Source organism: Chelmon rostratus, chromosome 6 (assembly GCF_017976325.1).
Source record: "Chelmon rostratus isolate fCheRos1 chromosome 6, fCheRos1.pri, whole genome shotgun sequence".
Lineage (NCBI taxonomy): Eukaryota > Metazoa > Chordata > Actinopteri > Chaetodontiformes > Chaetodontidae > Chelmon > Chelmon rostratus.
This window is the reverse complement of record NC_055663.1, coordinates 21,125,888-21,151,642: the sequence shown is the minus strand read 5'-3', so window position 1 is coordinate 21,151,642 and position 25,755 is coordinate 21,125,888. Positions and strand designations below refer to the sequence as shown.

General features: G+C 43.6%; 1 protein-coding gene across 1 annotated transcript in view; it reads left to right on the top strand.

Annotated features, from left to right (window-relative positions):
* The window catches only part of LOC121607431 (A disintegrin and metalloproteinase with thrombospondin motifs 20), an 80,649-nt gene that overhangs the window by 20,327 nt on the left and 34,567 nt on the right, over positions 1–25,755 (top strand). Inside the window, exons 11-18 of the mRNA XM_041938214.1 lie at positions 2,881–3,027; positions 6,122–6,263; positions 6,833–6,937; positions 17,357–17,502; positions 17,835–18,016; positions 18,900–19,036; positions 20,059–20,176; positions 23,403–23,498. Coding sequence (XP_041794148.1) covers positions 2,881–3,027; positions 6,122–6,263; positions 6,833–6,937; positions 17,357–17,502; positions 17,835–18,016; positions 18,900–19,036; positions 20,059–20,176; positions 23,403–23,498 — 1,073 coding nt within the window. The remainder of the gene's footprint in view (positions 1–2,880; positions 3,028–6,121; positions 6,264–6,832; positions 6,938–17,356; positions 17,503–17,834; positions 18,017–18,899; positions 19,037–20,058; positions 20,177–23,402; positions 23,499–25,755) is intronic.

Below are 25,755 nucleotides of genomic sequence, written 5' to 3'. Positions count from 1 at the left end.
AAATTATGGTAAATCACTCATTACCACTTCTTTATTGTAACCCAGTTCAGTTAATTGAAATGTGGTGCAATTTAAGAAGCCTTGGATCTGACGTTCAACACGCCGGTTGTCCCTCCACGTGAGCGTCTTGCTCTCAGCGAGCTCGCTTTTGGGCATATTTTTTGAGAGAGCTGTTTTTTTCTTCTGTCCCTGCTCTTTCTTACTGCCTCCCCACCTCCCTCGCGGAGCATGAAAGAAAAAGTGAGTGAGAGGTTTTGTTTCCGGTCTGCCTGTCCATTTGCGTAGGACAATAAAAAGGACCAGTGTCGTGTGAGCTTGTGAGCCATTGGTTAAGAATGAAAGATATTCTTCTTCCTCCTCTGTCCTGCTCACACATTCTTCCAGCGGAGGGATCGGACCAGAGCAGCCAGATGGACGAGTGTACTGCCCCCCCTCCCCAACTCTTCCCCTTTGCATTTCGTGTGGATCTGTTTTTGCTAAAGTTCAAGCAGCTGGAGGCCCACTTGGCTCTGCTTCTTGGCGTGGCTAATCGCTGCGTTCACAGGCGTTAGCTCTCGAGGGTGTTTAGCCCTCTGGGAAAGCCAGTGTCAGGTAGTGGGAGCCACTCAAGAGTATTGCAGATTAAAGAAAGACTTAGACTAATGGATAGGAGGCCTTTCTCAGATGACTGTGAGGACGTGTGATTACTAATAGCCATCATGGGGATTTTCAGGCGAGGCGGCGTCACTTGATAGCCGTTCAAAGGTGACACATATAATCGAGTTTGCCGTCAGAGATTGGCAGAGCTTCAAATGTCTTGGATCACGAATAAATCGTCCTGACATTTTGATATGACGCTAGAGTCTGCAGCCTGCAAACAGACTTTCTTGTTTAGCCACAAAACTTCAGTGGCGTTGTCCTGATCACACGTAACCTTAGCAAGCTGGATGAGTGGGTAAAATTACTGGGATTCTCAAAGGTGGTTTCGTTTGCGAGGCACTAAATTTGTAGCAGCTAAAATGTGTAATCCACTGACACAATCCATTTTTCCCCTGTGGTGTCACTGAGCTCTGTCTCTGCTGAAGTGCTGATAAAGGCTGCTCCTGCAGACTGCGCTGTTTTGCTGTTGCTCTTATTTATGTGCTGCCAATCTGCAGGAATTCACAACCAGGTCATCATCGCTCCAGCAGCCTGTCGTGCTCTTACAGTTATTTACGGCCGTTTCAGCACAGAAATCTGTTTTTGTCTTGCCAATGACAAGGGTGTGATTTGCAAAGCGGTTTGTTTTGATGAGAGCTCTGACTAAAATTGAGTGTACTTTAAGTAATCACATTTTAGTCTGGATGCTAATAATTAACTGCTGGGGTTGACACTCTCCCAGTGGAATTGACTCTGCTATTGATCTGTCCCTCGAGGTTGCCAACAGACAGCCACAAAACTTCCTGATTTATGACCTAATTACACTAAAAGACTCTCATCTCAGGATTTCAAGACAATGCCCTCATTTGTCTCCTTAAGATCTGAGCCAGCTAAATCATCATAATCTGTACATTCTTATGTCAAAGTATTGAGATGTTCATTTTCAACTTGCTTGTCAGTGTCTGCGTGGCCCTGGTGCACCTGTGCACCATCGTAAGTGACAAAGAATAGTCTAGAAATACCATTTGAGCCAGATTTGATTTTGTCAGCATCAGCCAACAGCTTGATTTGTGTTTGCGGAGCTCATTACCGTGCCAGAGGCTTAATTATTCCCTGGGTGTTTGCCTTCAGGCCCTCGGCCCCTGTAGGGTGGGCCTCATGCCAGCCATGCTAGGTCTTGTTTATGTGGCTGTATCGAGCGACCCTCAGGATTGGCCCACATCCTGTTGTAAACATCTCAGACATCATACAGCTGCATGGGTTCCTGTGTGTGTATATACATGTGCTAGCATGTGTGCATGAACTACATTTATTTATGGGTATGTGCCAAACCGCAGCACAAAACAGGACATCCGCACTGGTCAACACTATTCTGGACATGGTCAAGAAGACTTGCTTTATGAGATTGCCAACTGCAGACAGCCTAGATGAATTCAGTCATTTGTAAATGCAACTGGACTCTTGTTTTACTGTTCATTATGACTGACGCTGAAACATTTAGTTGATTAACTGATTCATGGAGCAACAGAAAACACATTACAATTTGAATAATCGTTTAAATTTTTAGGTCATTTATTAAGCAAAATACCAGATGTTTTCCTTTTCCAGCTTCTCAGATATCAGGCTTTTTGCTGTTCTCTGTTTTACAGCAGTGCAAATTGAATATCTTGGACTGTTGGTGAGATAATAATAACAAAACACATGTGTGTAGATGTGCATGGTGTTGCTGCCACTACCTTCCCCTCTGCATTAAGCCCTTTGAGAATGTGAGATGGTGACCTTTGACCTCTCAGCCGATGAGCTGGAGGTGGTTCTCACTAGCATGTTGGCCATGATGGTGGAGGGGTGGAGATACTGATAGATGGATAATAATATTTTGCATGAAGTGTTGCACCATGTACAAGCCAGCGACAGTTTTGTTGAAGCCTTTTGAAAATTTAACTGTGTAAACATTTGGGAGAAAGCGCAAAGAGGGAGACGCATATGTTAAGAGAAACACAAGCAGAAAACAGACGAGCGGAGGGAAAGGTGCAGAGTGTGTGGTATTACTCACAGATGTGTCTGTGGCTACATCTGTGTGTGGTGGCCCACGGGGATGGTGAGGGGTGATCCCCTGTTAAAAATGGCTGAATGTAAATCTTGTGACATTTATCCTCCTTGCCACGACTGAGCCACTAAGCAGCTGATAATCACTTTGTGTGTGTTCCTTATATCCCTCTCCCCATCGCTAACACCCTTGTTCTTTTTCTTTCTCTGCACCAGGTTCAACATGCCTCACGATGACAACCCCAAGTGTCGGGAGGCAGGCATGAAGCACCAGTATCATGTCATGGCTCCCACCCTCAACTATGACACCAATCCCTGGTCGTGGTCCAAGTGCAGCCGCAAATACATCACAGAGTTTCTAGAGTAGGTACCAGCTCTCTTTTCCAGTTTTAAACTGATTTATTATCAAAACAGATTCTTTTCTCATGGAACAGAGACGGATGCTTCTCCATTCCTTTTCCAATCTGATGTTATCACATACACATTTTAAGTGTGCCATTAACTTTTACTTGTTGTGACGTGGCCAGCTAAACAATCTGCTTCTACGTCTCTCGCAGTGCTCTGTAGACAGGTCAGCGCAATGTAAACTGTGTTGAGTTGTTATTGCCTGGTGTTGAAAGAGTATTTCCTGTTTGAATCCGGGGGTCTTCCTCAGCTGACCTGAGCGATGGATATTCTGCCGCCCCTCAGCTGTCTCTCCACTCGGACAGAGCCCTGTTCTCAAGATGCTGGGCAAACAGTAATCTAGTCACTAGCCGGCTTTCCACACCAAAACCTGTAGCACGGGGCAACGGCTCATTCAGCGACTCCAACCCGCTGCCACTGACGCCAGTGAAAGGCTTCCCTTTAAGATGGGAAATGTCAGTTATAATTAGATCTTCCCTGGATATGACCCTTTAATCTTTGCCTCCTTTCCACTGTTAATTGTGGAGGCCTTCACAAAGGATGGCCTTGTTGACCAGATGCATCTCGAGAGCGCAGTGTTAGGCGACGCCTCGTATGGGGTTTGAAGGCTGTGCTTCACATAGTTTCCAGCCAGCGATGACCTCTACAACGAGTGGTCGGAACGTTCAGCTAAAGATGAGGAGAATCTCCATGAATCTCTTCATTATTTGGACTGCTTCTACTGCACAAAGCCAGGAAGTACATGATGTAACTTTCAAATGCATTTGTGACTATATGGGATATATAACAAACACATGCAGGTATGAAGAGAGCAAAGCAGTGTGGGAGCTGCAGTGGTGGGAAAAGCCCTTCAGATTGTAGTCCAAGTGCTTTTGAAATCCGTCTCCAGCCAACAATGAGGAGCATTGATACAAACTAGCGCTTCTACAGTACTGCGCTTGCTCAGCGGGCTGACCTGGTCAAGTACGTCAATGTTTTGACTGCCCACTCTCTCCTCCCACCACTTTAAAAAACGAAAGGCTGCGGCACCTCTCAAACGTCCCTTTTCTAAAGGCAAAGGATTCGCCTCCTTCTCCCTCTCATCTCTCTAATAATGTGCACCTGAAAGCCGATGAAAAGCGTCCTGCTGTTGTGCAGTGTTATTATGTGTCAACCGCTACATAAAGCAACCATTCATTCCCTATCTGGCACTGTGCCGTTTGATTTAAGCCTCAAAATCCAAATATAAAAGCAAAATGCAAATCTTTGACTGTTGCCACCCACTAATTGTTGTGTTCTCTGGGTGTTGAAACCACATAATCATTAGTAGTGGGCGAGCCCTATCATTCTCCATTACCCACCTCAAAAATTTGCCTAACAACTCTAACAGCAGCCGCTCTCAAAAACTCCCATGTGAGATCATTTTTAAGTGCTTTTTTTTTCAATCTGACATTTCCTTAATAAAATCAAGATGGATCTTTATGTTGCCCGAAATTCAACAAAATCTCTGTGATTATCTTGTTCTATATCTCCATGCACAGTAATCAGTACATGCTGTCAGAGACGAAACTCTGACATGACAGCATTGCTGCAGTTTGCTTGCCGCTGTTTGATCAAACGCTGTGCGGTGATTCTCTGTGTCATTCAACCCTCTGCACAAACCGTCAGTCTGACATGCGAGCAGACCTCTTGCACTGTTTGCTGAGGGAAACCCAGTATGATGTACATGGAAACTATTATTGTTTAGTCTCTTAAGACAAGCACACAACAGCCAACTATAAGTCATTTTATAAATAAACTCACTTTTAAGTTTCCCAATGGCTGCCAGGTGTGGAATCCATTCTGGTGCCAGAGAGGATTCGCCTCGCTCTTTCGAATACGCACAGCCGATATTTTTAAAAAAGTAACAATTTCATTTAAAAAACGACCACACTGACCCTGTCTCCCTCTGTCTGTCTGCCTTGGTCTTAATGATAATTCCGCTGGATTCCAGGACACTGATCGGACAGATGACCAACTGCTGAAAGACGTTGTAATATGGGACTGTCTGTATGATTCTTTGACAGGCTGCTCCATAGTTTTCATCCACGGTGTCTTTATTCTTCTTATGCAGTCACTCCCCAGCCACCCAGCGCTGTTTGCAGCAGTTTCTTACATTATGCCTGGAAATGAAAGGGGAAAGAAACAAAGTGACGGTAACTCAGGATAATCCGGTGTAATTATTGCCTTGTCACATCAGCTGGTGCTGTATGGAGCAGGTGTTTTAGCAGCTCAATCCTGGATTACATTTGTCAGAGTGATACAGACATGTTGTGTAATTACACATCTATACATGTCTCATCCGCCAGTTTCCTTTTTCAAAGGTAAACAGAAAAAGAAGAGACCCTTTGAGGCTCGGCTCGCTCTGCTAACATGTTTGACTAGTGCCTTTCAGAGCTGTAAAAGCTGATGATTTTATATGCAGGCTTGTTGGCGCATACATTCAGTCCAGCTGTGCTTTTGTTGTCTCTGTTACTGTGTCGTGGCTCAGGGTGTGGCTGACATACAGCACAATCTGTCATTATAGTTGAGTGCTGGCGCTGGCACAGATTTATGTAACTTAATCGAGGTGCTTTATGAGTTCAAATTCTCTTGTTTGAGAGAAATACGCTTCGGATGAAAATGTGGTCAACGTGCAGATCCTTTTCAGTCTGTGTCAAAATGCTGTTTTATTCAGTCTGTGGCGCCCGACTCCAGTTTCATACTGACAGCATTTACTAACAGGCCATTGAGGGGAAGTGGTGTCAGTCTCTCTTTTAGGTAACTTTACAGACCACCCACAGGGGAAAACACATCAGAGGATGATCACAGACAATGACATAAAAATGTTTACTTTGCTCTTATGAAAGATGATGACACATGTTGATACTGTTTTGGGTCAGAAAATACTGGATTATCCTGAAAATGTTCATATCATGGAAGTTTGCCTTGTTTACGTGTGTGTGTACACGTGTGCATTGGTCTGTTTGTGCACACACTTGTATGGGTTTGTGCTTTTTCATTGACTGTACACACATTCTTGCATGCTTTTCAGCACCGGCTATGGGGAGTGCCTCCTTGATGAGCCTGTAGGCAGGACGTACGAGCTGCCCACCCTCCTCCCTGGTCAAATCTACAATGCCAACAGGCAGTGTGAACTGATGTTTGGACCCGGTTCCCAAATTTGCCCTTACATGGTAAGTTGGCTTGCCCTCGGTGCAAGCAAAACCACACTGACAAAGTGGAGAATTAAGTCTTCAGGTGGAAGCAGATCTGAGATGATGTACAGAAGAACCTTGTTTTTATGAACCCTCAGACATTTGAGCAGAGCACTTATTTATAAAGGCCAACAGATCTGAAACTGTACTCAGTTAATTGCGTGACTCTTTATTGTGATATACAATGGAATACTTACGCACAAAGAGGCAGTTTAACTCAGCCTATTGTTGAATGCACAGCCACTAATTAAAACCTGCTGCTGGGCCATTTAAATGCATCTCGCACATGTCTGGAGTATGAAACAACAAGCATATTTCAATCTGAAGTCACATTCTTCCTCCCAAAAGAAGGAAGGCAATGTGGCAGGAAATAGCAGTTCAGTTTTTCTGAACAAAGTCAATAGTCATTGAATAAATTAAGCGCTTCTTGTTATAAGTGTGTCTTGCTTGTGTTGGAAGCTTGTAGAATGTTCTCACACTGTAGATGAGCTCTTTTCCTTTTCAGCTGAAATGATTAATCGCTCGCTCTCATTGGTTTTCCCCCACAGAAACAGTGCAAGAGGCTGTGGTGTACAAGTGCAGAGGGCGACCATAAAGGATGTCGAACGCAGCACATGCCGCTGGCCGATGGGACTGACTGTGGACATGGAATGGTAAGTTGGTCCACATGCCATCTCTTTACCAGATACAAGCACCATATAAATGCCGAAAGTTATCCGTCATCCAGAAATCTGTTGGCTACATCCCAGAAGTCCTGAAACATCGGCTGTTGCCCCCAGAGGCAAAATCATCTTCAGATGATAGCCGATGTGTTCTGAGATCGGCCCGCATGTGGAACTGTTTTGCTAAAGGAAGAGATTATAGGCGTGTGATGGCCTGTAGTGCATGCACTTTTTAATTAACTCATGGATGTTTTAATAAGTAGACTGACACATGTTGTTCTGCTGTCGAAGTTCAAAGCCTGTCAGTTTGGAGGTGTAGGTGAAGGTCTCGATGCAGCTTCAGTCAGGTTGTTGGAAACTTGTAGCACACCAATAAATATTATAATGAGGATGTCAAGTTTTTTGCCAATGACATGCGGTTGATCCCATTGCAAAGAGAAAAATGTAACACAAACAGTGACTAGTAAATATTGTATTTAGGACAATCACTATACCATTAATCATTAATTTAACAACTTTTTATGGGGTAATTTCCCATTGGCTTGATACATTGAATTACCCTGATGCAGTTAAGCCCACCAACTGGTTCTTAAAGCAGAGCAAGAAAAATGCAACACATGTGACATGTGTGCAGCTACCATTAAACCAAAGTCAGCTTTAAACCCAAATAGGGGTTAGATTTAAATATTTGTTTCAGATCACCTAATTGCAACACTGAATGTATTTTCTCTGTTCCCTCATCAGCATTGTAGTTAAAGCTGGCCTGTGCATTTCAGACGAAATACATTACAGACACAAGCCAAACTGCCCATGCAGTGCTGCTTTGAATCCTGATGCCTTTCCCTCCTAGTTTACTTCCTCTACCAAGAAAAAGGAATAATTTATCATCCATTACTCTCCTGCCTGCTTTCTGGTCGCAGGAGCCCATGTAAATGTGGTCAGGTGATGGCCCTAGTTAGAAACTTGAAGCTTTACCCTCAGTGTTGTTACGGGGCCCCAACCCCCATTAGCCTTCATGTTCTCCTCGCTCTGGGATGCTATGCTAATTAGGGCTGAGACGGTGGGTCAGGCACTGAGGATGCATGGAAAGAAGGGCTGCAGGGGAGGGGGGCAAGAAAGAGAAAGAGGGAAGAAAAGAGAGATAGAAGGGGCAAAAAAGAGGGAGAGAGAGTCTTGAGAGGGAAAGGTGAAGACGTTGGCCCTTTGAAAGAGGATGCCGCCCGCCGTTCACAGTTGAGTCACCTTGTTGTGAACCCATGACCCTAAAACCTCTTTAAAAGGCGGGTGAGTGGGTCAGTGGTCAGGCCGTAACAGAGCCCAGGCTGAGGCCAGCCAGCGCTCACACAAAAGACCTCACATCAGTGATTCTGCAGTGAAGGAGGTGGGAGGAGAGGAGGGAGGAGGAGGGCGAGGAGGAGGTACGGGGGGATGAGGATGTGGAGGGCTGGTGTTTAGCATTCGGAACATGCATGAGAAGGCGAAAGAGAGGGAGAGAGAGAGAGACGGAGGGTTCTCTTCTCTCCTTAACCTTCTGCCCTCAAGGAGTCTTTTGCAGTGTGGGCTCATGGAAGTCTTATATCCCTTATATCCTTTCATCTGGCTTCATCTCCCTCCTCACCATGTTAGGTCCTGGATCAGCCCTGTCTAGTGAGGAGAGGTTAACAGGGGATAGCTAACATCTTAATCCAACTACAACAACCGGACTTAACAGTAATGGTCTTGGGATGGCAGCTCCCAGACTGCTCTCAGCCTGCATGTGGGAGAGACGTTTGAGGAGACACGGTGTTAGTTTAATCACACCAAGTGGTTTGCTTTAATAAGCTACAAACCCTTAACTCAATTTGAGCTGACTTAGCTAGATTACAATACATGTCTGGTGTTTACTGGAAGCCTGTAAACATTGATTTGGTCATTTGTAGCTCCGAAGCACCTCAACATGAAGGTTAGAACCAGGTTAAATTTGTTTCAAGGTGAACATTTTTGAGATGTGAACGTATCACACAGAATAATAGTCATGTAAAGGCTCTAATAACAGTTCTTTTTAACCACATTTAGTTGAATTTGTCCTAGCCCTCTAAACGCCTGTGGATTGTTGTTGCTTTTTTAAAACAAAACTAAGAGTCTGCTCGCTAGCTGCTCCGTGATGCTATACTCAGGTTTAGCATGTTAACAGGCTCACAATTACAATGATAAAGCGCTGAGTTTAGAAGGTATCGTTAAATGTTTACCATCTTAATTTGGCATGTTAGCATACTGCAGTATAACTTGCAGTTATGTAGTCGTAAACTGAAGTATTAGACAAAATAAAAATTAACCTGATGATGGTGCTGCATGAAATTTTAAGTGTTTCACCAACGAGATTTTTTTATCCTGTTGGAAAACAAATCATGCCAAGCCTTGGAATAATTGACAGAACATTTTACTAAAATCCAAAAATGTGAACCTTGTGATGGCGGTAGAGGAACGATCACCACCAAAGCAAACGGGAATTATCCTCAATTTAAAGTCAGTCCATCCAATATTTTTTAAGATATTTCGGCCTGACCCAAAGTGGCAGACTGACATCGCCATCCCTAGAAGAAGACTGGCGTGTTATCTTATAGCGGCGGCTGTTTTCTCTACGAACAAACACACAAACAGTTTTCCTTAATTTCTTTGTGTGTGAGCTGAGGCACCACCTTTGTTTGTAGTGCAGAGGGCCCGGTTTCATCTTCATGCAGGAGGCTGTTTGAAGTAGCGTGAGTTGAAAGAGAGGGGGACCCTGCACCAGCACTCACCTGCCCGCACAAGAGCTCTTTTATGTGGTGTTTAGTTATGGTGTGTTTGTGTTCATCCTTATGCCAGCCTCAAAAGTCTGATAATCTGCAAACCCAGATGATTCCTCTTGATTCTCTTGTGTCAGTATTGTGTTGCTCTTTCTTTGTGCCTCTTGGTGCCTCTCTTGCATTCGTCCACTGCGTCTGTCTCGGTCACTTCTTCCTTCTCACCTCCTCTCCCGACTCCTTTCTCATTCTTTCGACAAAGAAGTCATGAGGTTCAGGTCTAAGGCTTTACAGGGTCTTGGGTCGAGCTCCTGGCTCGGAGGTGTCTGTGGAGCCCTGAGGGGGAGTGTGTGTATGTGTGTGTGTATGTGGTGTGTGTGGAAGGGGGGGAGTGTCAGATCTGGAGGATTACAGCTAAGGCCTCTATGGGGGGAAACTAGCAGCAGGTATTGTCTTAGCAACCACAGCTCCCCTTTGAAGATCTCTTTTGTGGCCTATCATTAGACCAAAGCCTGCCGTGTCATTCTAAGCGATTACACGGGAAACGTCATCTCTTGTAAAAAGTACATTTCTTGAAGGGCTAGCTGTCACCTCTTTTGCCGCCGTTGTCTGGGGAGAGTTTTTGTTTTGTCGGGTTACGAAACAAAGTAGTGACCGCATCGGGTAATTGAGGTCAGTGCCCAAAAAGTGGGAGAGAGGCACGTCCCCTAAATGAAGAGTGAAAAAAAGTTTGTTTGTATACAGCTTAGTTGAAATAGGGCAATGGGCACTGCAGGGTTCATGGGTAGTTTCCTCCCCCTCCGTTCCCTTCTCCTCTGACTCTCTCTGCTTCTCCACTTCTGCCTGCCTCCCTCACTCCCTCTCTGTTGCTCAACGGGCCCTCTCACAGGGCGCTGGAGTGAGTAATGCGGTCACATGACCTCTTGGCGGCGCGTCTGTCATCTGGCTCAGTGGGCCGTGCACTAACGAGGGCATCCCATCACTTGTTGTCTATAAATACCGCCACCACACTCCCTCCCCTCCATCCTCTCTTCTCCTGCTCTTTCTCCCTTACTCCCCCCCTTTTCGGTCCCTCTCACTCTTCAAAAGGATCCTGTGTGTGTGTGTGTGTGTGTGTTTTGATTGTGGGTGCATACGTGCATGTAGTACTTTTGTGTGCGTTTGCATTGATGTGCCTGCAAAATTAAATACATGTAAGTGTGAGCACATGTGTGTGTGTGTGTGTGTGTGTGTATAGATTAGGAGCCAGCCAGTATGGTCAATAAGTGCCTGTCAAGCCAAAGGCAGGGACGGCTTGGCCCTGCATCCACATCCCCAGCATTAGAAGATCCCCGCGCTGCTTCTCACCACATCGTCGCTCAGTGGGTGGCACAGGGAAAAAAGTGGCGACGGAGCTTGAATGCTCTGTGGCGTTTTGTTGTGAAAGTTCTTATTGTTCTCAGTTTTGTTTCCTTTCATCGTCAACTTGAATGTGGTCTTGACTGAAAGCTCCCTTGAAATACGTCCTTTTTCGGGGGGATTTGTTGCAAAACGACAAACGAAATATTCAAGTGTTTACGATTTCATTCAGGACAATGGGCGTTTGCTGAGCTTGTTGAGTAAGTGTAAAACCCAAAAAGCTTTCCCAGATACTCTTATTAGAGGCTTAATTGAGTGGTTAGTGTAAGTGAATAAATGGGAAGTTGTTTTTGATTTCCAGAACATTCCTCAGAAAAGAATGACGACCTGCTCTGGTTTCAGCCAATTAGAGTGAGATAGTGAGGTCTTGAAAAGTGAAGCCAGGGCAGAATGGAGTCTGTTGGCGAAGGCGGTGAGTGTTGGCTGCAGCTCCCTGGCAGCCTGACAGACTTGTCGTACGATGCTGGGACAGGGTGTGTGTTTTGTGTGTGTGTTTGTGTGTGTTATTGTGTGTGCATGTGCCTATGCTGGTGCTTGGGATTGCGAGGTTGGTATCAGTGTCACTCTCAGCTAATCTCTGGATATTTGCAGGATGTTGCCACTTTGATTTGCCATCATCACAGACATATCTGTGGATTTGGGCTAACAAGAGGATTGTTGTCTTAGCATTCACGTAGTTTGCTGATGGAATTACTGTGTCCGGTAGCCATTGAGTGGAGCTTTCATTGCTGGCTGTGTGTAAGGAAGCAAGATGTGGTTGTATGATTATAGTGTGGTGTCAAAACGTGGCAAAAATGTATCTACTAATACACAATTAATAAAATCACATTGCTGTATGAAAGGTGATATATTCATTGAAACTGAAATTGGCAGAACATGTGAATAATTATAAAATGACAGGAACTCTGCAAGAAGCTGAAAACAGCATCTGACATACAGTATATATTTAGTTTTTAATGCTAACATATTAGCAAACAAGTGCCTTTTTACACAGGAGAATTTGCAAGCCTTAAAGCTGCTGTGATCAATATTTTCATACTAACAACGGTTAAAACCACTTGTGGAAAGTGTGATACAACAATTGCTGTACTTAAGTAATATTTTAAAGTACTTTAGATTATTTCCATTTTCTGCTGTATTTTCTGCTTCTGCTCCACTACATTTGAGAGGTAAATATTGTACTTTAATTTGACATCTGAAGTTACTTTGCAGATCCAGATGAACAATAAGAAATATAATATGTCATATATAATGATTATACACTCTGATGTAATATTATGGATAAGATGACCCCAGGGTGAAATTCAGCAGCAGTATATGTAATAAAAAAAGCTCCTCCTTTACCAGTTGCAGCTTTAAAGTAATGTACCTATCAATGCACTAATTGTTGTTCAGTAATATACATTATTCTGAAATGGGCCATTCTGCATAATGGGTACTTTTACTTCATTTCGTAGTTAAGCAAAATTGTGAATGCAGGATTTCATTTGGAACAGAGTATTTCTAGACTGTGGTACTGTTGCTTTTACTTCAGTAAAAGATCTGAGTGCTTCTTCCACCACTGGTTAAAGCAAACACATGTAATGTGAAGGGGGCCACTCGTAGTGTTACAGAGAATTATCACATGACTTTGCAGTTTTCTCCGTACTAGTGTTTTTTTTTCTTGTCCTTTAAGGCATTGTTTTGGGATTTATGGCTCACAGCTTCACCATGTTTAGTCACTCTCTTTGCTCCCATTGGCACTGCACTACCAGCCCAGCACCAAAAGGCAGACTGGCAAGGTTAGATATTAGACACAACATAGTGGAGCATTTATCAGCACTAAAAGATGAATATATGGTAAATCAGAGTACAAATAAATTGGCATATTAATTTCATGTGGTGACCATGTTCCGTTTACAGTTTATTGTGCTGCCCCCAAGTGGCCAAATGATAATGCAGATTTCAAAACAAATCATGCTAAAAGAGGCTAAAAATCTCTGTAGCGCAGCAGAGTTGGATGATAGTTCTGGGTTTACCACTGCAAGGGACACCTTAACACATAATCATTCTGTCCATTGTCAATGGAAAAAATATTAAGACACGTTTCAAAAGTTAACAAGACGTGTGTGTGTGTCTCAGCAGTTGTACAAGGATGATAATAAGTGAGAGAGACCGACAGTAAAAGTGTCACTGAGGTGCATGTGAATGGAACACCTGATAGGGCAAAACTACTCATTCGCTCTAATGACAACCCTTACACTTCTTGGAAAGATGTGGGGGAAGGAGGGCTCGCAGGCAGTGGAAAAAAAGGATAGGAAACAAAATAAGGACAGCAATGCAGCAAGAATAGAGGTTGGTTGGGGTCATGGTTGCATCATGTTGTCTCACTTTCCCCTCCCTCTCCTCGGTTTTCCTCCCCCTGTCTTCACACCCTTTAAACATATAGGAAATATTGAACTAACAGGGAAACAATGCATGCCTTGACTGAGAAATTAGTCAGTGGAAATACGGTCTATAATAACAGCTGTCATTTCATGTATTTCCAGTCCCTTACCTGCCCAGAGAGAGCTCTGCAGAGATCTGTCACTGCTGCGTAAACCTCATGGGCTCTCTGTCGCCTCTCACCTCGGGGTCAAGTTAATAGACGTGTAAGAGTGAATGATGCCCTATTGAAATTCAGCAGTGGTGGTCAGCATTGTGCCGTTTTGACGGGTGACTCCAGATGTTTTAGGTTTTTTGGGATTGTGGTCAGTTTTAATTGTGCATTGTGGAGAAGACAGAGGGCTCGTCAGGGACAGGCCCGACAGGCCAAGGCCAAAGTGAACTTCGAACCCAGATCCATGTGAAAGACACCGCAACATGAAAGGTGATGCCTTTTGGAAATGGCCGTGTTAAAATGAAAGGGCTTTTTAAATCAGTCCTCTGCCTTCTCATTCCTGCAGTGATGTATGGCTTGGGTTCAGAAATGAGGTGCTCTCTGCAACAGTTTCCTCGCAATTACAGGGCGGTGACTTCCAAGCAAGCCAGCTGAGGAGCTCCGAGCAGATGCTGCTGTCCTTAGATACTATTCCTGCTGTGGGGGTTAGCATGCAGGCGGCTGCTCTCTGTGGTTGTGTGGCTGAGTTGGTTTATTTCCTTTGCTGGTGAAATCAGAGCAAAAAGGCCAAGGTATTGTGTGTTCTTCCCTGCGTGCATGTGTATCTGTATACAGTGTGCAAAATGCATGCATGTGATGGGACTGTATGTGAGTGGACATATGCACATGTCTCGTATGAGTTGGTGAGTCAGCGTGTGTCTTTGTGAAATTCCTAATTTGAAACACATGCTAGTCACAGCTGGACAGGTTCCTCTCACAAGACCTTCAAATGTCTCACCACGTTCCCAATTGAGGGCAAATTTTGAAGATCTTTCTAGGAAAGGGTCTGCCGGTGTCCTTATTACTTGTTTGAACTTTGCCAAGAATGGCTCTCACCTCTGCGTTTTCCAAGGGTTTATTTGCGCACTTCAGAAAGAGAGGCTAATTGGAATTGAGCGTGGCCCCCAGATGCCTCCAGACTCTGAGCAATCACTCTCACACTTGACACACATTCACACATGTGTGCGCACACACATACAAACACACAAACACACACGCGCGCGCACACACACACTACATCATCTCACACAGATGTTTTTTTCCTTCCACTCCCCCCTTTCCTTCTTTCTTCTTTTCACCCACATCACCTTTTCAAGCCAAACAAAACGGTTGTAAACACAGGGTGCCAGTGGGGGGAGTGGAATGCCTCAGAGGCTTACACAGGCTTTGGTCCTCTCTGACAGACAGTCCGCCTTGTGTTTGACAGTTCCTTGGGTCCTGCCGCCTGGTTGCACGGCGGTGGTCCCTGCGTGGCCCTTGCAATTTCCCATAAGGGGATAAGGGGGATGGGTGGCTGTGGAGAGAAGGTATAGAAGGGATGCACAGGTCTGGGTTGACAGTCCCTAAACTGAGGTGGGGGAGGTGGATTTGAGGGCCGTAAGGGGAGGGAAGCTCTTTGTTGTGACAAAGAAAAACACTTAAAAAACTGCTTTTCCATGAACTCCAGTTGTTAAGGTCTTTTTTTCTTGAGGAGGTTGCTCAACCAACAAGGACCAGCACCTGTTTGCCCGTTCGTGCTGTGGAAGCCATTTTCACTCATGCAGATGTTTTATCACATTCTTTTAGTGCCCTTTATTTGAATTGTTGTCTAAATCCATTGTTAGTGCACCAACAGCATTATCCTTGCCTCCAGTTTGCATTTACAGTGGAGCAAGATGGGAAGAAAGGCCCAGGCCATTACTCAAACCAGGTCTGGATTATGGAAATGTTTGTGGCTTGTTTAGTCCATACCCTGCAGCTGTTAACACCTGTCTGTCATTGTGCACAGACTTTACACTCCATCATTAGACCCGCAAGAGTGTAAAACACACATGCAAAAAAGGATAGAAGAGACAGCACTGCCAAATTCTCTGTGTACTTACATGTGTGTGTATGACTTTGCACTTTTGCAGGTGTTCAACTGGGCTAAAGGCTGCAAGTTGTGAAATTATGTTAAATTAGAAACTGGCTAGATTAACCATGGTCCAGGAGATGACTTTGATTGATATCCTCCCTTGTTTATTAGTGTAATTATGAAAATCCACTGAAGCGGATCTCACGTGGTTCTGTTCTCAGTTCTCAAGAGTCTTCACAACAGGCGGTCTTAGTTTTTTTTATCTGGAGTAGGGGATTGAATGTCTTGTAGTGGACTAGGCATGTGGCCAGTTGAAATGATAGTAGTTTCATTTCTCATCTGGAAAGATCTGGTATTGGCAGTAACGAGTTGTGCATCAGCCTCACAGACCAAACTCTGAAAACATAGTGAAAAGGACCAACCGAAGTGGAGCATCCTCCTTTCAGGTTGCCGGTTGAAAGCTGTTTGCCTGAGTAGGTAGGCTGCTGAACAGGAGGAGGGAGTTCCTGATGTCAAGCCAGTAATAAACTTTGTTCCTCTTGTTATCACAACTCTAGAGTTTCCTTATCACGGTGCCACTGCTCCCCGTGCCTGTGTGCCCCGCCGGCGGGCTACGTACCCAGACAGACGCCGTCTTGTCCTGCATTCTTTCAGTGAACAGGACCCGTCGATATCTTAGTCACTGAGAAGGGGATTCGGTTACACACAAAGGGAAATGGGCCTGCTTTGCTTATGAAAGCAGTGTTAGCACTTCTTGGCAAAGGTTGGTTAGTGGTTGCACACTGTTTGATACCAGGCGTCTTATTTTCCTTGTCAAAGTGGGTCTACTGTATGAAAGATCTGTATTATGTAATTTTGGATTTACAACCCAAGCCGAAGATGATTTAAGGAGTGATTTTAGCCTGGATTTCCTCCACTGTCAGTGCAGCAAATGCAGCAAATGCTTTTCATTTTGATATGTTTCTGGACGAAACTAATATTGTGCTAATATGTTTTACATACATTTGGCAACGTACGAGACTCAAAGAAACATTTTTTGTATTAAATTATCTCTGCAACTTACTATAGACGTCCCTGTTGTGTTGATGAAATGCATTTCTCTTACTCTTTTCTTTGCAACACTTTATATCAAGGTACACAGATTCACCATTAACTAGTTGCTAATTAGCATGCATATAAGAGGATATTGGCATTATAAAGCACTTATTAGTGCCTTTTTCTTTGGGTTAAGGGAAGATCATAATTCAAATGCAACTACCTACTTACTGACTATCAATAAGCATTATTATGAGGTTATGAGGACTAATAACAAAACTATATGCTACTAATATGCAACTAATTAATTGTGACCTTAATATAAAGTGTCGTCATTTTTTACACAAGTTCAAGCCTAAAGGGAAGTGTGTTGTGTGAACTGTTGACTTAGCTAGCCATTTGACATTTCAGTTTCTGGTTTCTCTCATCAGTTCTCCTCGTCTTTTCCTGTCTTTCGCTTTCTCTATTTCTGTCTGTATCCATGTCGCTCCCTCCCTCTCCCATTTCTCTTTGGACAGCTGGAGGAGTTGGACACCTTCTGTGAGGGTAAACAAATGCTGAATTAGGATTCCTTTTAAAATATAGCTTGAGATCTAAACAGAGGCTTAAGAATTCAAAGAGGAGCACCACTCCCAGCTGTGTGTGCACTAATTCTGCAGAAGAGTTGAGCACAAAACAGTCTGTGTTTGTCTTTGGGACCGCAGGAGTCACAGTCATGGTATTTAACGGGATCTATATGTGTGTTTGTGTCTATTCACATGCAGTACTGCAGACATGGGATGTGTGTAAACAAGGAGTTGGACCTGCAGCCAGTTCATGGAGAGTGGGGTCCCTGGGGGCCCTACAGCGTTTGCTCCAGGTCCTGTGGCGGAGGAACCCGGAGCACCAGCAGAGACTGCAACAAGCCAGAGTAAGAAAGGATCAGACAGTTATGACACTCACAACCATTACAGACTGTCAATATGTGTAAGACACTGAACCAGGAAGAGAAGTAGTGAAAAAGAGAGCAGTCATGCCTGATTAAGAGCTGTAAACAAGCTAAAGCGAGTAAGAAATCTGCGTGTCAGAGTCACTAAGTATCAACCTGGTGTTAAACAACAGTTAGAGAAAGCTTAATTCCTCAGTGTGAATTTTAATGCAAACAAAGTTAGTTTGAAGTCATAAAGAACCAGTCAAACAAGAGCAAGCATGACCTTTAAATTTAAACTAAGTGTAGTTCTCCTGTGATCCATCTCACTTTAGGCCCAGAAATGGCGGGAAGTTCTGCGTGGGTCGCAGGATGAAGTTCCGCTCCTGCAACACTGAGCCATGTCCGCGAGGACGGAAAGATTTCCGCGAAGAGCAGTGCTCTCAGTTTGACGGCAAGCACTTCAACATCAACGGTCTACCTCCCACCGTCCGCTGGGTCCCCAAGTACAGTGGCAGTGAGTGCACCAATTTAATCCTGAAGCAAGTCATTTGAATGTCCTGTGGCCACTTGAGCTTCAACATCAAAAGATGAATACTGTTTACGTTCAAGTACGGAAGCAGTTTGAAGCCAGTGATGCAGTTTGGTGCATTTAGCTTAAATGCTGCATGTCAATTTTTGTGTGCATCCAGTTATTCACTATTTATATTATTACTTTGGTAAACTTCTCGTGCCATTTTCCTGCATGTCCACATTGTGTATAGCAGGGATGTGTTGGCCAAGCCATGCAAAACTGTGATGTCTTTGCATTGTAATACAAGAGGTGAGAAGGCAGAAACTTCTTGTTGACATATTGGTGGATGTGTAAGTAGGAGTGCACATCTGTTGTGTGTCTTTCCTTTGTCATACTTTGCATACCCATGGTAAGAGCTGCCTGGGGTAAAGCTTCAGTTGACACTAAACAACAACAACATTAAAGCAACGCACAGCACTTCCATATGAACCTCCTGGCAGCTTTCCCTCTTGCAGCAGCATCTCATTCCTTGCTGAAGTGGCCTGCCCGGCTACATGAGATTACCATCTGGCAAAGCCCACCATGTCTAAGTTACTGCAAGTGATTCATTCATTTAATTGATGCTACACAAGCAAACAGGCCAAGCCCCGGAGCCAGTTTGCTGTCAGACACAGAGTGATTTTTCCAAACAACGGATTAAAATTTGGCAATTCCAGCAAGAGTCTGTTTAAGTTTGCAAAAAAAAAAAAAAAAGTAGATATACACAGGCAAGTCTACTCTAGGCTTCTCGTCTTGTTATTGTTCAGGATTTTTCTTTTATTAATCTCATTAACTTAATGAGCAACAGTCCAACTTTTTCCATAATTTGTTTTTTTTCTGCGTCCAGTACTAATGAAGGATCGCTGTAAGCTCTTCTGCCGGGTTGCCGGGACGACGGCGTACTATCAGCTGAAGGACCGCGTCATCGATGGCACGCCGTGTGGGCCGGATACTTATGACATCTGTGTTCAAGGCCTCTGCAGGGTATATCTGTATTTGTGAATCTGAATTTTGGCTGTTGCACTTTCTGCTTGTACTTTTGCGTGATTCACATTTTGTAATTACTGAAAAGGATGACGCTTGAGTTTCACTGAAGTGTTGAAGGTCGCAATCAGAAACGCCTGCATTTGCCAAGTTCATGGTGTCCACATGATACGCTGCTGGCAAATCAGTCAAACCAATCATTTTAAGTGCAGTAATGTATATTACACAGTGGTGGAAGAAGTATTTAGATCCTTTACTTAAATAATAGTTCTAATGCCACATTGTGAAAATACTTCACTACAAGTACAAAGCCTGCATTCAAAACCTTACATAAATAAAATTATGAAAATATTATAAGCAGTAGTAAAAGTACATCATTGTGCAGGAAAGATAGTCCCTGTCAGGTTGATACTTTTGTTATATATAATGTTTTTAGACTATGTTGCATTTTATTGCTTTAGATTTTTAAGGTTGAGCTAAATTTGAACTACTTTATATACTGTTGTAGTTTAATCTACAGCAATGCATCATATTCTATAAGATCATGACGTGTTTGTAGTGGGTCCTGTCAGAACCATGTATCTTTAAAAAGTCAACTTTCCATGAGCCCAGACAGCTGTTTTCAGCTCTGTGACAATGCGTTTTCCAGTAAATCCAAGAGTGTTTTTAAGTAGTTCATTTAGCTTTAGAATCAGTGGAGTGTTCTCCGCACATTAAGGATCGCTAAATGTTTATCAGAAACATTCACATTCTAAATTTGGAGATACGTGGTTTTCTTTGGAAAGGAACTATATGAAAAATTGTAATCTGAAAAGTCACCAATAACTAAAGCTGTCAGACAAATGTAGTGGCGTAAAAAGTATAAAGATACATAAAATGGAAATACTCAAGAACAACTACAGTACCTTGAATTTGTACTTAAGGTCAGTATTTGAGTAAATCTACTTATTTACGTTCCACCACTGATGTTACATAATCCTAAATCACAAATTTTTCTCTCCTAATCGTCTGTGTCCCTTCAGCAAGCAGGCTGTGACCACGTTCTTAACTCTAAAGCCAGGAATGACAAGTGCGGAGTGTGTGGAGGGGACAACTCGTCGTGCAAAACCCTGGCAGGGACCTTCAACGATGCTCAGTATGGTGAGTCCCGCTGCTCACATTACATGTAAGGTACACTAATAGCTCACAGTTCAAGGTGTTGCTATTAAACATACTGTGTATCAGCAGCTTCTGCAGATGAGCTGTGATGTACCTGATACTCAGTAAACATAGACGAGCTAAGAAAGGCTTTGTATCCACGTGGCTGCAGCGCTGACATGTTACACGCTCATATTAGGTGCTGATGTCATGTCTGGTTATGTTTAAACATATTAAGCTTGATTTTCAGCAACAATACGTGCTTCATCTTAATTTGGAAAAATGCAAAACTCCTATGTTCAGTACAGCTTGAGAAAATGATTAACAACAGCGATCTCACTCTGTCGGGCCTTTTCGATAGCAAGCGCAAACCTGACGTCACCCCTTTGAACTGTCCTGCTTAATGCTTTGCTTCGATGTGGGCCAACTGCTGATTGCATCCAATCCTTTTCTGGTCTGGGCAGCAAAACAACGGAAGCATAAAAGCATAAAAGCCCTGGGTGTGGCCTCGGCCATGTTTACTCCGCGTTAGTTTGGCGCTGAGCTTTAGCGTCTCTATCCATCTGCTTTCTCCCTGCTGGCTGGGGGCACAGGGTTTAAGGAACCAAACCAAGCACCGTCCTCAGCCCTGGAAATCTGGCTTGACCTTAAGAAAGAGAACACAACTGGGAGAGCAGCCCAGGCAGGATATCCCTCTGCTCCTGGGTCTAGGCCTGTCGTTCTGCCTTTCACCCTTCCATCCTTTTCATGCCAGATGTCTCTCTATTTCTTAGTCTCTACCTTTGTCTCCTTCCTTTGCTTTCCATGTATCAGTCTTTGTCCTAATCTCGTTCTATCTTTTCCTTCTTCACCTGACTAGACAAACCAAATTTGCAGACCAGAGCCTTTTATTTTAGTCTTTTGGAGAAAGTGGAGTCACATCTTCATAAGCAAACTGGAAGAAGCTTCCAAGTGTCTGAATGCTCACCATTGAAATGACACAACATTTGAACATTTTCCTTAATTTGTGTAAATGGTATTTTTATATAACAGAGTCCTTTCACTGCATATGCTTTATGATTAAATTCTGCAGGTGTGCAATGGCTGCCTGTTGCTTTTTCCAGCACTATAGCAGGTAAAAACTTGACACTTACATATTTTTTTAGCTCCTCATCTTTATATCGTCATGATTCAAGAAAGTTAATACTTCAAGCCGTCAGGTGTAATGCACAATTCATGTAGCCAAAAAAAGAGTGTGAGGTTCCAGGTTCAAGTCGGTCCCTGGCATCTTATCCCGTAACCTTTGTCCATCATGCAAGTCATGAAAAACAGCAAGCTATGGTTTGTGTGCACCACCATGTCTTTCTCACTATGATCACCTAATCGGACACAGTGATAATCTCACAAGACAAAAAGATTGTGTGGTTTCCTCTCAGCATGAATCAGGTCTCATTTTTTAACTTAAATCTGACTCGACACCCGAGTCCAAATCTCAACACACACACGTCAATAAGTCTGGATAATACCAGAAAGTTAACTTCTCATCACAAACAGCTTCACCAGACCCAGTGGATGCTTAAACATTGTTCTTGAGATGTTTAAGAAGACTTGATACTTGCTTCTGCTTTCTATGTTTTCTGGTTTCTTAACTTGAAACTAAAGTTAAACGCATTTGTAATTAATTCAGTCGCCATCCTCTGACAACTTGCGTAGCTGGCGACACCCTCTAATTTTCCTCTGCAGGCTATTAATTCATCATCTTCCCTCTTGCTAGTGGCAGATAGAAGCATGTTTGAGGTAAACCCTAGCATTCCCTAAGTTCAGCGTCGTTGTGTTTTCTTTCCCCGAGGCTGTGTTCACTGTTCATTCCTGGGTCACTCTGTGGTTGCTGAGGATCGTGTGTGTGGTCAGCTGCTAAGCTGGGGGAATCTCTGAGGCCTCTGACGGCTCGTGGATACCGTGTTTCCTCCGAGGGGGCCATGTTGGCGGTTTCTGAAGCTCTTGCATCTCTGTTCTTTTTTTTTATGAGCTTATCCTGTCCCCAGTGTTTAAGGAGGGAATTTGACATGACACTTAAATGGGAAACTCAATATAGGTATTTGTGTTGCGGTGAAAAGGTTTTGGTTTTATGTTGGAGGAGTATAAAAAGTAATTTATTTTCATAGAAACATTTTTCAGTCATGGCTTGACATTATAGTGTATGTTTGTGTGTGTTTGTATGTGTGTGTGTGTGAAAAGATGGCTGATGTGAGGAACGTAGGTAAACCAAGTGCTGCCCCCGAGTGGTTCAAGGTGTCAGACTAACCATCAGATCACACTGGCCCACACCTTTCCCCTCATTCCATTCAGTTTTTATTTGATTTTGAAGTTAGCGGTAAGTAGATCAGATCAGAAAGGTCAGATGGCAGCTGACCAAACTTGTTGCTGGTTCAAATTATCAAGCTGAGCTCCCAGAATGAAATGATTGAGAGAATATGGACTCCTACTGTATGTAACATTATTACCGTCATTAGCCATTATTGCACCCACAGTAATCTCTAATTGTTCTAACCTCCAATGATTTTAATGGACTCTGATATTATGGGCTGTGTGTCAAGATCAATCTAAAACCAGATGATAAAAGAGTAAGTGATGAAGAGTGCAAGTCTGAGTAGGCGTTCACTGTCAGCTTACAGTTTTTGATCCGTGCTGCTATGGATATATTTCCATCGGTACCAAAAAGCATTTAGGTTTCATAGCTCTCACAAGAAGATACAGATTCTTAATTATGTCATTTTTTCTCTGCTCATTGGTCCCATTTTTCTTATTTCATACCCTTCCCCCCATTCAGTCTCCATCCCCACATTTTTGCTGTCGCCTCTTGGCTTTCACGTGCTCGCTCTCCCTCATGCTCACTCGTTTTCTTTGTTAGTTTATGATTGGACGACAGGCCTGGTGTAGTAATTACAGGCCAAAGGTAGGTCCAGGGAATAATTACATATCATTTCACGGTCGGGCCTCCGAGACTAAAACAAGGCCTCCTGCAGGTTATTTGAGAGGACTAGACCTTTTTTTCTATTTTTCCAAGTGTGACATTTAAATCCCTGGTGGCTAGAAGCGGACTTCCCTGACTGGGGTTTCGGTGTAGCATAGTGAAGCTATTATGAAAATCAAGGTGGGACCGCTCACCGCTGTTATTGTGGCTACTTTGTTCCCCTCTGTGTCTCACTCTCTTCCTCTGTCTGTCTCCCTGCCTTTTCTTCTTCTTCAGGTTATAACACAGTGGTGCGGATCCCGGCTGGAGCCACCAACATTGATATCAAACAGGTCAGCTACTCTGGAAAGCCAGAAGACGACAACTACCTCGGTGAGTGTGCAGCGTGTGTGTCAGTGAAATAAAATGGTTTTAAGCAACACTGTATCAAATTTCAGGTTTTCTCGTGAGAATCAATCCAAAATGGAAGCAGTCCAAACTAATAAGATGTTTCTATTACACCCTTTCAGTTCTCATCTCATAGGTCAATGCCATTATCCCCTAACATGACCATAAACCACCCAGACTTGGTGACCCTGAGCTGCAGAGGCAGGCTTTTAGTGAAGGAGACCTAGGCCAAACTGTTGTCAAACCGTTTTCATAAGGGAAACTGTCATTTGTACTGAGTGTGTGCGGAGGAAACATGGAGGGGCGCTGGTCCATCTGGTCATGGCAAAGACGGTTGGTTGGGAAAGCAAATGGAGTGTCAGCCCCTGAGAAAGATAAATGAGGCAGCAATAGGTGCTAATTAGAGGCATGTGGAGTCCAGGCTGCATGAAAGTGGATATGGGGGTATAGGGTTAGATAGACCCACCGGGCTCAGAGTGTGTGTGCGTGTGTGTGTCTGTGTGTGTGTGTGTTTGCTTGCATGTGAGAGAAAGAGACAGAGAGGGAGGGAAAAAGCAGAGAAAAGGAGTTTTCCCTAAGTTGTAAGGGCGTGCGCCCATTTTCAGATGGTTCAAGTCAGGTTCAAGATGTTTTAAGTCACATTGTCAGAAAACACATCTGGCGGGGTCTCCATGCCGCTGTGAAAAGTTGACTCCCGCCGTCATTGTTGCCACAAGTGCACGTTGAGCCAGTTGTGTCTGTCTTAAACGTGGTCGATATTTCCAACGCCCTGACGATTTTGTCACTCCGGCTGGTACAGTATGCAGAAAATGTTGTGTGAAGACCACAGCACGCAGGAGACACAAGGAGACTGAGCCTTTGTAGTCGTGGCTCCTTTACTTTGAAACACCCACCTGTTTAGATTTGCCTTTGCTTAGTTTTATTCATTTGTTTTTCATCTCTATTTTATGTCTTTCTTCTGTCCTGTGTTGTACAGTCTCTTCTAGAAATGTGCTATCGAAATACATTTTCCTTGCAGTTCTATGGTGCAATAAGGCTCTACATACTTACAATCCAATGCAAGTATTTGATGATGAAGCCAAGTTTTTTTGCTCACTAGGACTTTATCTGGGAATATGCTTCACAACAAAGCTTCGAATAACATCAAGAGAGCAACTACGCCCTAAACACAGCATGGAAGAAAGAGTGAGGACAAATCTACACAGAAAGCAATCATGAAAGGAAAATAATGTAAACAGAGATAATTCCTTTACAATAATGTCACACTGTGGCACGAGTCTGGTGATCTTCCCACAAACAGCAGCGAAATTTCAGAAGTGACTGTCACTTCACCACCATCATCATCACAACACCAAATATCTTTTGGAAAAGAGGCGTTCATGCTTTCTGCTGAGTTACAGACGCTCTCGGCTTAGCTTCAGAAAAACTGAGGCTGTTCTGGAGGCTCATGGTCGATCAACGCATTTTTAAGACACTTCATGTTGCTTTTTATTTTTATTTTTGAACAGCCTGTATCAAAACACACAAATCTAATAGCACGTCCTGGTCAGCACGGGCCATGATGTGATTGTGTGTCTGCATATTTTCTACAGCATGTTTTTTTTTTCCCTCCATTTCTGCAAAGTGTCAATGATGACAACCAGAGTCTGCAGATCATTGTCAAAACCCCACAGACCCCACAGCTGTCTTTGGGCTAAAGACTAACTGGCATCCAACATTGTGCAGACTAAAATGTCAACAAAGTTGCGTCTGGAGACGTAATCACATACATTGTTTTGGCAGGCACGCTCAGATTGTAACTAACTGCATGTTTCTTGGAATCATAGCATTTGAGGTAGAGAAGGAGGTGGTCGACGTTCATTTTGGGGTTATGTGTGAGTGTCTAGCCATGTGTTCCTGCATGTTATTTATATGTTTATGTACTTGTTTGTATTTGCATTCAGTGGAGCTCCCTTGTTTGCATTGCAGTCATTAGGAAGAGTCACGCAGTCTAACTCCAAATAACAGCAATTTAGTACCACCAGTGTTTCAACATACCTCCCCTCAACAATGGCCTTGCAGAACAATAGGCTGTCAACTCAAACACTGTTTACTTAACATATAGTCTGAAATGATAAACGTCAGTTCTTGTAAACATTCCCAAAACCTTATTTCTGCAAGAGCGAAACTCATTTTAGAAACCAAACCTTCCTACACTTAATGCTGAACTCTTTCACATTTGGGCTTCCGTGTTGTTCATGGT